Below are 12,899 nucleotides of genomic sequence, written 5' to 3' on the forward strand. Positions count from 1 at the left end.
AACATACAGAGTCAAGAAAGTCCAAATCTTTACTTGGCCATCGGCGGGTTGTGCAAATAAGGAAGGAAAACAAATGAGTGAAGACACACTGCCCTCTAGTGACAGTTTTGGCCATCCACAGACAAGCATACATTTTATTTCTCTGCATTTATTTTTATTTAAAAATAAAAGAATTCAAACGAACCTTATTGCGTTGTCACTAATCTAAAAGCTTTTCCCTTGTAGCACCGTTACCTGAGAGCAACTAAATCTAAAAAACGTTATGAAACAGATGTTAAACAGTGTCAAAGTACACATTTCAAACAACATGAAACAACAAAACAAGGTAAATGAATAAATAAAGAAAATAAAATCGCTATAAACAAGTGCTCATTAGTGCTCTCCAACTGCTCAGTAAAAAACTCTGGCATGACAGATGACAAATACAGGCACTCGCGTTTTTACATAGAAAACCAGCAAGACAGCAGCACTTTCTTAAATCAGTCTATCCATGCAGCCAATAACGCTCCATTCATTCACCCACTCATCAAATGAAAAGCTACAATTGTCACTTCATTATTAAAGATTTGTCTTATAAAACAGATATAGACAGACAGATAAGATACACAGAGTAATGGAGATGGAGGAAAAGAGAGTTGGTTGAGGTGGGTGAGTAAACCTCGTGCTGCACATCCTATCTGCTAGCATCAATACATCAAATTAAATGCCATCCTTCAAAACCAGCAGGCCACTGGGGAAAATACATTTTATAGTTGCTGAAAGCAGGAACAGAACACCATTGATCCCGGTTCGATACATTTTCATATACCCTGGAAATGCCCATACATGTGACTGCAGATTTTCTAGTTCATTTGGTTTTTGTTGATTTATTCCTTCCTGCATGTGCTCTGGGAAGTCAAAGTGAGGTCAAAGGTTACACACAGTCACCACCATCTGTACAGGATACATGTCACATTAGATTGTAAAGGGCAAATCAGGAGATCAACATGAATTAAAATAACATTTTAAACTACCATCTGCATATGTGTGTTTTCATTAAGATAAAAAAGAAAATTCTCTCATTTACCCACTCTCATGTTGTTCCAAACCTGTATGCATTTGTTTCTTCTCCTGAACACAAAAGAAGATATTTTCAGGAGTGTTTATAACCAAACGGTTTTGGTTACTATTGATTTCCACTGTATTTTTTAATTTAATTTTTTTAGTATTTTATCCATTTGCTTGCTCTGCTGAACACAAAAGAAGATATTGAATGTAAGAATGTGTATAACCAAACAGTTTTGGTTCCCAGTGATTTCCACTGTATTTTTTTGTCCATATTGTTTAGCTTCCAACATTTTTCAAAATATCTTCTTTGTGCTCAGCAGAAAAAAGAAATACAGATTTGAAATAACATGTAAATGATGTCAATATGATTTTTTCAGAAAGATATTTTGAAAAACAATTTTTTGGCCATATAATGAATCAATAACTTCTGTGAAGTCAGATTTGGAATGATATAAGGGTGAGTCAATTTCAGAATTTTCTTTCTTTTTTTGGGGTGAATTATATCTTTAAGTGTCAGTGTTTTTTAGTGTATATTACAAGTTATAACTTGAATTCTGTGTTAGCAAGTTAGTGAGGTACAATCCACTGATTGTGTGATTCATTGTTATGCATAACTCATTATTTAAGACTTGTTTGCTTGGGTAGTTTAGGAGCCAGTAGCATTTCGTCCCCTTGAGGGCCGGGCCCCTTCATTGCCATACTGGCCCCAACCATAGCAGGATAGCTTCGATTCCTCCTCATACCTTCGTTTAGTGGACTAAAGGGGGACCCTGCCCTCCGAAGCCCACCCAGAGGACCTATAAGTGGGCTGGGCCTTGGAATCCCTCCCCCTGTTGCCCCTGAAGCCCCAGGGCTTGCCAACCCCAACCTTTTCAGCTTATCAACCAAGTTGAGACTATACATACTGACATCGGTTTGGCTTTCACAGTCTTTAGCCTGAGCCCCAGACACCCCTGCCACCTCTTTCAAAATAGACCTTGCTGGCTTGGAAGCCAAGAAGTTTTCATAGGACGGGCTCTTAAAAGAGAAAGGCGTGGAGGTGTCTGCATCAGAAAGCACTGAACTTGGGCTGGGAGTGCAACGGGTTGGGGAATTGGGTGGGGTGGTGGGTCGGTTCGGGTCGGGAGGTGGAGGAGGAAGAACTGAGGTGGAGAAGAGGACTCCTCTGCTTCCTCTGTCCCAGCTCTGAGGCTGGTACACGTCAGCAGAGATGCCCCTCTCCTGCAGGAGGCGAACCAGGCCCAAAGATGTGCTGAAGGTTTTGGTGGAGTCCCGCAGGTTGGTGAAGGACTGAGACTGGGACAGACTCATTCGCCGAGGAGTACATGGCGTGGCGGCAGGTGTCGAGCGCAGACTGCTTGACATCACACAGGACGAGGTGGGGACGGGGTTTAAACTGGACAGAAAAGCAGAAAATTAAGTACCAATTGGCTAGTCAGTTATTGTCTCAGTTACAGGACAGTACATTACCTGGGTGTCACCCTTGTGAGCTCATCAGACGGATGGAGGATTTTGCAGGTGGTGAAGGTGTAGGTTGAACTCGTGTGAGCCATGCATTTGCCCGGGAAATACACTGGAAAAGATACAAACGCTGAGAGAGTTTCCATTTATTTTGATCTAAATGAATAATTTAGGAAATTTATGAAAAGAGTATGAAATGTTTTATTTGATTTTAATTTAAATTAATAATTTATGAAAGTTATCAAAAGTGTATGAAATATATATATTTTAAATGTGTATATTTCTGGCTGCTTGCCAAATACATGGATTTGAAATATTGATTTGAGAAATTTGTAAATTTGAATTTCAAAATGTGTTAGTCCAGGACAATGTGCAAATGAATAGTTTTGATTTATTAAATAAATAAATACATTTATGCATTTTAATATTTAATTTAGTTACTAAAGTAAACACAAAATCATGTAAAAACACAAGTAAACACAAAACTTACTTGAGAATTCTATGGAAGCGTGACCTGTACTGAGACATGGTGATGGGGAGGCTGAGGGGGCGAGGCTATGGGCAGGAGGAACACTGGAATTAGATGTGGTTGTGGTGGGAAGATTCTGGAAGTACTGCTCTCCAGGCTCATCTTCCTCATAGTCAGCATAGTGATATACTTCCTCCAGGTCCAGCTCCAAGGGACGGAAGCCTTTCGGGACCACACCAGGTCGAGCATCCAGGATACCGCCCAGATTAGGCTGAGCCAACTGCTGCCAGTGCTGAAGTGTAGCCGAGCCTAGGAAAAGAAAAATACAGGAGGGATGCGGAGAAGAAGTATGTGATTATATAACCTTATTTACACAGCAGCTATGTCAGGTCAGTTGGAAAACAAACACATTAACAATGGTGCAATGATGTGATAATGAAGGAAAGAAAGAATGAGAATATCAAAAGGAATAAGATGAAGTGACTTTATTGAAAGTGAAGAGAAAGTGCAGAACACAGACTTTAAACAAAATGAGAGGTGAAAAAATATAAGTAAAAGAATTACAGAAACAGAAAATATGGATGAAGAGTTAGACAAAGTGAAAATGTCCATTTTCACTTTTTGTCCATTAGGTGGCAGTAATAAAATACAACACAGAACTTCATCCTCCAAGAACTTTCACAACAAACTTTAAAATCAGTATTTCAATCACTACTTCATGCAGCTTAAGTACTACCCTATATTACATCACAACACTAGAATGACTGATCGGACTCTTCCCTCTTTCCTCACATGCATGGTTTAGCATAGATGAAACACAAACGAAGTCCTGCCTTTTTCATCATAGTAAAGAGCCTTTATAGAATATATGAATATGCATAACAGTACCAGCATATGCTAAATAATTTGCATCAGCCAAGTGATACAGTGGAGGGAGTTTCTCTTTCAGAATTATCATTTGTTTGAAATGAAAGGGTTAGATGACAGAATCTTTACTTCTGGTAAACTATTCCTTATATTTATCCATTTTCAAAACGATGTCATAACCTGATCGCTAGTGTAAATGTATCCGGGAGCGGGATTCTCTGAAGTACAAGTGCTTGCGAGGATGCATTAGCCCCCACAGCGAATTGAAAAGCATCATAGTGGGTGGACGTGGCCTGGAACGGTAACGAAGAAATGTCTTAGGATAGACATTTTGGGTATTTTGGTCACCTTCCAGAGGTTTGACAATCTGGAGCTTGTCGGGAAGATAGGGCCGGTTGGCCCAAGCGCCCAGGGACATGATGCTCTCGCTGTGCACCAGCCTGTTAGAGTAATCTCCACTGTCTGCTGGCTCTCGATTACGCCTCTCCCGCTCCCCCTCGAAGAAGAGACGCTCACTCAGACAGTTCTGTCGTCGCAGAGACAGTCGCCTCAGGGCCAGTTTGAGCTCCTCAGAGCCAGATCGCTTCTCAGGGGCGTCCGTACTGCGGTCAGAAAACAAGGAGAGTTGTGTGACTGAAAACAAGGGTCATTCTTAGGCCTTTTGTTTAATTTAATTTAAAAGGATGTAAGGAAGATTAAAATTTATTATGTAATACAAAATTAAAATGATTTTTTTTTTAAATGTATGATTTTCCATTAGAAATGTCCACTAATTTTCAAGTCCCCATTCATCACAGTTACACTGTAAATGTGCTATTCTGATGTTAAAATTGTGAATTTTAGATTTTATTTAAATTAAATAACATGCTTTCAATATTTATTTGACCTAAAATTATGAAAAAATGCTGATTTTGTCTTTGTATTTACATTAATGTTTAACCCTGCTATGCTAAAAGATTTCTTCAATTTAAAAACTTTGACATTTTTAAGGTAACATGATGAGATGACAGAGGTGAGTTTGTCTTATAGTATAAATCATTATTATATATTTAATTTAACATATTAATAAATCTTCACATGATAACATAAATCAAATATAGCTGATCAAATGATAAATCAAATGCTCAAATTTTATTTCTTCATTTGGGGTAGCAACAAAAAATATCAATCCAGTACAACCCTATCATAATTAAAACTATAATTCAATAATCCAATCATAAAAAATATAGGCCTACTCAAAGAAACACCTCAAATAATGAATAAAAATGTTCAAATGATGATATCAAAAGTTTACACTGACACTGTAAATGGGAAATCAAATGCTTAAACTGATCAATTATCAATTATCAAATCAACTATCAAATTTTTATCAACATTAACATGAATTATTAAATCAATCAGTACATAAATTGTAGTTGAAGTAAGTATAGGTGAAAAATATGACTTTTGGACATTCAGAACTGACCTTTTAAAATAAAATAATTAAATAAAAAAAAATTCCCTGAAATATTCTAGTATAAATGCCATTGATTAGGGCCATTTGATTACCCTCTAACTCAAATTCAAGTGTGACAGAACCAGTGGCCTTTCAGTCCCATGAATATTTAATATACATATATTGTTTCCCCAGCAAAGTAGCGATGGTTCACTTAAAGGTCAATTTAAAGTTATTAGCTTACAGCCTCTGTAAACATGGCCTCATAATAAACTCACACAGTATCTGAGGAGCCGGTCTCCTGGAGCATGCTCTGTGTACGGTTATCAGGCGCTGCATTATTGCTATTGCTGTCAGAGAGGGCGGAGCTAAGGAAGGAGAGCGTCTGATTGGACCCAGGGATGTTGGTAGCAGAATTAGCAGGTCGCTGTCTGACAGACTGGTTGATGTTCTTCACGGTCTCAAACACACGCTTATGACGAACCCTTGAGACAAAAGCACATTTTGTTACGAGATATTGAACTAATTCAGATTATGCAATGAAGAAAAATGTGCTGAGTGATGGAGGTAAAACAGGGAGGAACATTTCAAACCTCTGTTCTTCATTGTCAGGATTCTCCAGACTCAATTCCTTCCTCATGCTTCCCTCAATTTCAGCAGCCAGGGAGTCCTAAAACACACATACACACAACACAAACGTTTACTAAACTATCTATATGGGGAACTTTTATTGACTTGTATTTATACAGTTTGTTATAAAACCTAACCAACACATTAAACCTAACAGAAAACTTTACTTACTATATTTTCAACTGTTTTTACAGATGTGGACATCACCAAAAGGAGGTTTTGTCTGATTTAGCTCAGTTTTAGAAGTTTTTCTATTTTGGGTTTGATCTTCACTCAGACTTTTTAAATTCCCCTTTCAATAAGAATCAAGGAAATTATATTTGTGCTGTTATATTTTCAGTTAATTTGGAATTTGTGTACAATGAAACTTGACAGGGGGCACATCTCTAGCAGAACAACATAGTGACAGAAATTAAATTAAGGAATTATTATTATTATTATGATATGATAAGTAGCTTTCTTTTACCAAAGTAAATGTCAATACCAAACCAGTAAAGATTTGAAAATTGTATTATATTTATATAGCATCATGTACACTGCCAAAGTTGCATTTATTAGATTAAAATTCAGTAATACTGTAAAAAATTATTAAAATTGAAAATAACTATTATTTTAATACATTTTAATATATATTTTATTTGTGTGATGGCAAAGCTGAATTTTAGTGCACTGGCCTAGCATGAGTTATGTAACTCTGTATGTTTGTGTGTGTGCGCGTGAGTTTACCATGGGAAAAAGTCCCAGAGGGTGATACCGTCGAGGAGTTCCTGAGGACACACTGCGGTTCCGTAGGTTCTTGAGCTCCTCTTGAGCCTCATGGAGCATTTCAATGCACTCTGAGTATTTCTCCTCCAGATCCTGCAGCTGTATGTGTGAGGAACCAACAATTGTCAATAACATTCACACAGAAATAATGAATTAATATATTATGAAGGTACAGGTATGTTTTTGTAAGTTGGAATGTTGATTTATTATGTCTAATATAAAGTACCTCAGCTGTAAGCTGTCTTTGAGCATCTTTAGCTGCCGAAAGGTGCTGAGAAAGTTCTTCGTTCTCGACAGCAAACTGTCAAAAACACACACAAACACATAAATCTCAGAACATCTTTATCTCACGTATTGCACAATTCATTCACCAATAAAGTGAAAGAAGAAAGACGAAATGATTCTCACTGTTTTGGCTTTTTTCTGCAGGTCCACTATCTGAGAGAGAAGGTGTGTGATTTCCTCCTGTTGGCGAGAGGCATCTTCAGTTTTTTTGGCCAGTTCTTCTGCTATACTGGAGATCTGGATGCTGGACTGCCCTTTATGAGGAGAAAGGGTGGACATATTTTTGTTTTGTCAAAATTTAGAGCAATACATCTCCACGTAAGCCCTGAAACAACATATCACTCACTTAGCTCTCTGACGCAGTCATTCACCAGCTGCTGTTCCTTCTCCTCATATGACTCTGTCTCAGACTTCAGCTGACTCGCCTAAGGACAGAAAGAGAGACAGGTACTCCTTAAAGATCAAGTGTGTCATTTTTAAAAGTTAAAATATAGATAAGTAAAACGGTTTCATTCTGGTCTGTGTAATTTCAAAGAACATTCAATAACATTTTTCTAAATACATCTAACAAAAGTAAAAAGATTGCAATCTTTGTATGGTGGAATCAATAAACAACTAGAAACATGAAATACCATCCATGGTAGTTCACTGTGTGTTCAGAACGACTCTGAATAACGTCTCGGTTACGTACGTAACCCTCGTTCCCTGATGGAGGGAACGGAGACGTTATGTCGTGACGACATAGGGGATTTACTTGGAAGCCCCAATCATCTCTGACTTAAGAGAAAACACCAATGAATATTGGCTAGTGGATTTTGCATACCTGAGCCACTTCCCGTGCATACAGGTATAAAAGGGCGACAGGTGCATCCACTCATCAGGTTTTACCCTCTGAGGAGTCGAGAACGTGTCCCTGGCAACCAGCGATGGTTCAAGATTGTGGCATGGGGACATAACGTCTCCGTTCCCTCCATCAGGGAAAGAGGGTTACGTACGTAACTGAGACGTTCCCTATCTGTCGGTCACTACGAGTTATGTCGTGACGACATAGGGGTCAAATGGAAAGCGCCACGGTTGCCAAGCCGGTTGATGTATGACACAGCCCCAGTGTTGTCCATACGGACCAACAAATGCTTGCCTAGCAGCAGTGGCCGAAACTGCCGCAAGGCCAGATGCACTGCCAACAGCTCCAGGCACTCCTGCAAGAGGCTCGACGCACCAGCACAAGGCGGAGCAGCTCAGGGGAACACAGGAGGGCGCCCACGGCGATCAGCAGACTGGGGCTTGCCCTGCGGCGGAGCGGTGCATCACGCCGGGGCAAGATGTGCTGGACGGCCGCGGCCTGCTGCAGTACTGCCGAGAACTGCTGGGCACAGTCCTCGACAGTGTCGCCGAACAGTCCAGCCTGGGAGGCGAGAGCGTCAAGAAAGTGTACTTTGTCGACTTCGCCCCTCTCAGCAGGCTGAGCCATAGACGGCACTCTTGGACCACAAGTGTGTGGACATCGCCTTCCCGAGGGACTGTGCTGTGACTTCCGTTGCCCGTACGCCCATAGGCTTTGGAAATCCACTAGCCAATATTCATTGGCGTTTTCTCTTAAGTCAGAGATGATTGGGGCTTCCAAGTAAATCCCCTATGTCATCACAACATAACTCGTAGTGACCGACAGATAGGGAACAGAGGTTATACATATTCGGTAAGATTCACAATCTACTGTAAACACAGCATGCACACACATAGAAATCAATTATTTTTTTTTCTATTCACACATGGAAATTGGGCAGAGGAACACACATTGCCCGGAGACAAAATGTCTTCTTTCTCTTTTGCTTAGTTGTGCCAGTTAGTGTTCCTCAAATTTATACATACACTACCATTCAAAATTTTGGTTTAATTAATTTCTAGTGAAATCAATGCTTTTATTCAGCAAGAACCCATTAAATGATCAAAAGAGACATTCATAATGTTACAAAAGTTTCCTATTTCCAGGAAAAACCCATACTTCTGAAATTTCTGTTCTATCAAATAATTTATCCTTGCTATCACAGGAACAAATTAAAATAATTCAATTCAAAATATATTAAAATAGAAAACAAAATTATAATAATAAATTTACTGACAAAACTGCTATAAGCTTTCACTATATTACTTTTTATACCCACTCCAAACTTTTGAATGGTAATGTGTTTCTAAATATACATGTATTTATTTTTAGTTTTTCACATGTGCATGTACCTCTGATCTGAGAGAGAGATTTTCCTCCTCCAGGTCTCGTAGTTTTTGTTGCAGAATGTCTAGAGAGGAACCACTACGGGCAGAAACTCCCGCCCTTCCCTGATGACTCCTGATCCAGAAACAAAAGACTGTATGCCTAAGAAATCAATCCTAATACGGGCATATTACAATTATGCTTTTTTCATTTTCATGAAAGAACAACTGTCTGGTTCAACAGAAATAACAAGTGTTGAGGTTGTTGAAAACTGTTTTACATGATACATTTAAAACTACAGCTGAGAAGCCCTTAAAAACACCTGAGCTAATAATATCCTAACTGAAGCCAACAGAACCGGCTTCACTGGCCTTGAGCAATAGATAAAAGAGGACAGTGTTATAAAACAGTGGACTGACGTGGGCGATCCAGACCCCTCTTCGCTCTCCTCCACTGCATTAGTGTAGAACTGCAGGAGCTCGTCTTTTAGATTCAACTCATGGTGCAGCTGAGCCACCTGTGTACAATAATAGAAACACAATTAAAACAACAAGAATCCATTCACTGCTCACAATTCATTGCTAATTATCATTTCTCATATTATTACTGATAGTATTACAGACATGAACTGAGATGAACCATAAAAAAGCTTCTGACAACTGAGAGACATATTCACTAAGAAGTGAACAGTATATCAGCAGGAGCAACTCATTTTAATTGAATTCCCACCAGAGAGTAAACTTTGCAATGAATCTGTTCAAGTACCTCCTCCCTGATGGTGCCCACTTGTTCCTCCAGGTATTCGTTCTGCTCTGACAGAACACGGTTCTTCTTCAGGAGGGACTGACCGATGCGGGCAGCGAGCTCCAGATCCCGCTCTTTCTGTAGAATTGAGAAAAAGATTTGAAAATTCATTACCGTTTAAAGGTTTGTGGTTGGTAAGATGCTTATAAGTATCTTATATTCACCAAGGATGCATTTATTTGATCAAAAATACAGTAAAAATTGTTACTAAAAATATTATTAGTTAGAAAAAGAGTTTTCTTTTTGAATATAGTTTAAACTGAAATTTACTCCAGTGATGGCAAAGCTGAATTTTCAGCATTACTCCAGCCTTCAGTGTCACATGAGCTTTTAGAAATCATTCTAATATAATGATTTGCTCAAGAAACATTTATGCATAAATGTATAAATATCTCTCCTTACTCTGTTTATGTGGTAAGTGAAATCTTATGTACTGTAATGTAACAGGCTACCGCTAGCAAGGAGCTAACCATGTCCCTTTAGTGGCTCGCATTATTTTATTAGAACGTGTTATTTGCTTTTCGTGCCGTTCTGAATACAGACACCAACCCATCCCTGCACTTCACATCCCCTGCACAGCCTGGAACATAACATTTATTTCCATGATCTGCCATGTCCGCTGTTGTCTTGGCTTGTTTCTTCACAATACCTGCAGAACTTGATTCGGCTGGCGGCTGGCCTAGAACATGGGCGGGTATATGCAAATGTTGGGGGCATAACTATTAGTGATCGTGACTAACATCAGAGTCGGTGTTATGTTCTGATTCGCCTATTTTTCAGTGGTCTTTTGCATTCATGAGATTTACATAAGGAGGAGGAAACAATGGTGTTTGAGGCTCACGGTATGTCATTTCCATGTACAGAACTCTTATTATTCAACTATGCCTAGGTAAATACTGTTTTCCATTCTATGGCACCTTTAACCAATTTAATGCATCCTTGTTGAATAAAATAATTGTTTCTTTAAAAAAAAATCTTAATGACCCCAGACTTTAGCATCATAATAAATACACAATTTCTTTTTAAAGCTCACCTCCTCCAGAAGTCTTGTGACAGCGTCGATGTCATTGTAGGTCTTAGTCATCTGGCCCACTCGCTCAGCACATAGTACTGAAACACAGACCAAAAAACACTTTAGTTTATCAGACCAGCTTAAACAATTTTACTTGAACCTAAAAACATCCCAATCTCCTACATCCTGACCTTAAAAATAGCCCTGATAAGAGAACTCTCAAGCTTACAGACATGTAATGTCAGTTGAAGTAGATAAAGAGGAGGATAAAAAGCTACTGGCTTGCTGACCTCGCACCATCACGCTCTTACAATAACATCAATGACAAACCATGCATGATTGCCCCGCGACTGTTTCCATGGATACTGTTACTCCGCAACCCCATCCACAGTCAGCCAGAATCAGATCAGCCACAATTACTGTTATATCACACATTCATACAGTCACACAGAAACACGCAAACACAAAAGTAATAAGACATAAAACATTAACTTTCCAACATCTTTTTAATGACACCTTTGATACTAAATTCAATGTACAGGATGTGGGCAGGAGGAGAATTTTTTATTGAAGCTGAGCTTCAATATGCAAAACTGAACATACAATGTAGTCTTTAAAAGACAAAGAATGAATTTAAACAAATTAAATCTTATTAATGCAGCCAAGTCCCTAAACTGCTTTAATGAGGACTGTATATCTAAAATCAGAGCTCAGCCTCAGGACATTGACTGTAAAGATATTAAAAGCTTCCAGATTGGTGATGAGAACGAGAAAGAAAAGTTTTATGAGGACATACTGGTAGACTCTGGACAGAGCAAACAATAAGACAACCATGCTGTCCTCTCTACAAACACACACACACACACACACACACACATACATAAAGATATCCAGAGGCCTCAGGCTACACTCAACAAGGAGAAAGAGAGTAAAAAAGGAGAATGTGATTAGTTTTAAAGCACTTCTGAATCTCATCCAAAGCATTTACAGATAAAACTAGCCCACAACATGTAAACTAAATTTCAAAAACACCCCTGATAAGGAGAAATACAAGCAGAAACTACTCAAGTAGACATTGAAAGTCCAAATGCATAACTTTACCATCAGCATACTGCTCATAGCACCACTCCAGCTCAAAGTCTTCTGCTCCCATGATCTTGTGCATCCTTTCACTCCCTCTCCACTCAGCAGAGGAGAGGACCAGACCAAACGTGAGCGCTACACTTCCTTCCTCACGTAACGGTACTGAGTGATGCTGAGAGTGTGGTCAGTTACAGCAACAAGAGTAGAGTGACTATATTTAACACTACGATGAGAGAGAGAGAGAGAGAGACTGTGGGAGGGAAGGAATGAGACAGAGGGAGAGAGAGAGAGGGGGGAGGGAGGGAGGGGGGGTTGTGGTGGTGGGGGGATGCAGGACATGACGGTAATGTTGATATCACAAGGTCAAATATGCAATATTATCCATGATTATCATAAGATTATCTAATAAAATATCATTTGTAAAGGTGATAATCATAATTGTCATATTGTTATAAGGAAAAACAAATAAGTCAGTTAAGTCAGGTTATTTTGGAATCATTTATTTAGTAATAATAATTTATTGCATCTGTATATTTTTAAAGACAATTTAATCTAAAATGACAATAAAGAAGTTTATAGTGTTACAAAAGATTTGTATTTCAAATAATTGCTGTTCTTTTAAACTTTCTATTCATCAAAGTATCCTGAAAAAACTGTATCCTGGTTCACATAAAAATATTAGGCAGCACAAACATTTTTTAACATTGATAATATTAAGAAATGTTCTTGAGAACCAAACCAGATCAGCACATTAGAAGGATTTCTGAAGGATCATGTGACACTGAAGACTGGAGTAATGATGCTGAAAATTATGCTTTGCCATCACTGGAGT

General features: G+C 38.7%; 1 protein-coding gene and 1 pseudogene across 3 annotated transcripts in view; both read right to left on the reverse strand.

Moving 5' to 3' along the window:
* The window catches only part of LOC306885418 (trafficking kinesin-binding protein 1-like), a 19,275-nt gene continuing 6,376 nt past the window's right edge, over nucleotides 1–12,899 (reverse strand). For both annotated transcript variants that reach the window (XM_079441911.1, XM_079441910.1), the window contains 14 exons: nucleotides 11,006–11,082; nucleotides 9,934–10,050; nucleotides 9,588–9,685; nucleotides 9,195–9,303; nucleotides 7,306–7,384; nucleotides 7,083–7,213; nucleotides 6,901–6,975; nucleotides 6,636–6,773; nucleotides 5,873–5,949; nucleotides 5,558–5,764; nucleotides 4,193–4,446; nucleotides 2,999–3,286; nucleotides 2,518–2,620; nucleotides 1–2,443 (listed from right to left, as the gene is read on the reverse strand). In XM_079441911.1, coding sequence (XP_079298037.1) covers nucleotides 1,666–2,443; nucleotides 2,518–2,620; nucleotides 2,999–3,286; nucleotides 4,193–4,446; nucleotides 5,558–5,764; nucleotides 5,873–5,949; nucleotides 6,636–6,773; nucleotides 6,901–6,975; nucleotides 7,083–7,213; nucleotides 7,306–7,384; nucleotides 9,195–9,303; nucleotides 9,588–9,685; nucleotides 9,934–10,050; nucleotides 11,006–11,056 — 2,505 coding nt within the window. In that variant the 5' untranslated portion in view covers nucleotides 11,057–11,082 and the 3' untranslated portion in view covers nucleotides 1–1,665. The remainder of the gene's footprint in view (nucleotides 2,444–2,517; nucleotides 2,621–2,998; nucleotides 3,287–4,192; nucleotides 4,447–5,557; nucleotides 5,765–5,872; nucleotides 5,950–6,635; nucleotides 6,774–6,900; nucleotides 6,976–7,082; nucleotides 7,214–7,305; nucleotides 7,385–9,194; nucleotides 9,304–9,587; nucleotides 9,686–9,933; nucleotides 10,051–11,005; nucleotides 11,083–12,899) is intronic.
* The window catches only part of LOC306885795 (cilia- and flagella-associated protein 44-like), a 22,523-nt pseudogene continuing 21,507 nt past the window's right edge, over nucleotides 11,884–12,899 (reverse strand). Inside the window, exons 27-28 of the transcript in view lie at nucleotides 12,086–12,229; nucleotides 11,884–11,888 (exon numbers count right to left, since the gene is read on the reverse strand). The product of the transcript in view is annotated as a cilia- and flagella-associated protein 44-like (transcript). The remainder of the gene's footprint in view (nucleotides 11,889–12,085; nucleotides 12,230–12,899) is intronic.

Source organism: Barbus barbus (genome assembly GCF_936440315.1).
Source record: "Barbus barbus genome assembly, chromosome: 19".
Classification (NCBI taxonomy): Eukaryota; Metazoa; Chordata; class Actinopteri; order Cypriniformes; family Cyprinidae; genus Barbus; species Barbus barbus.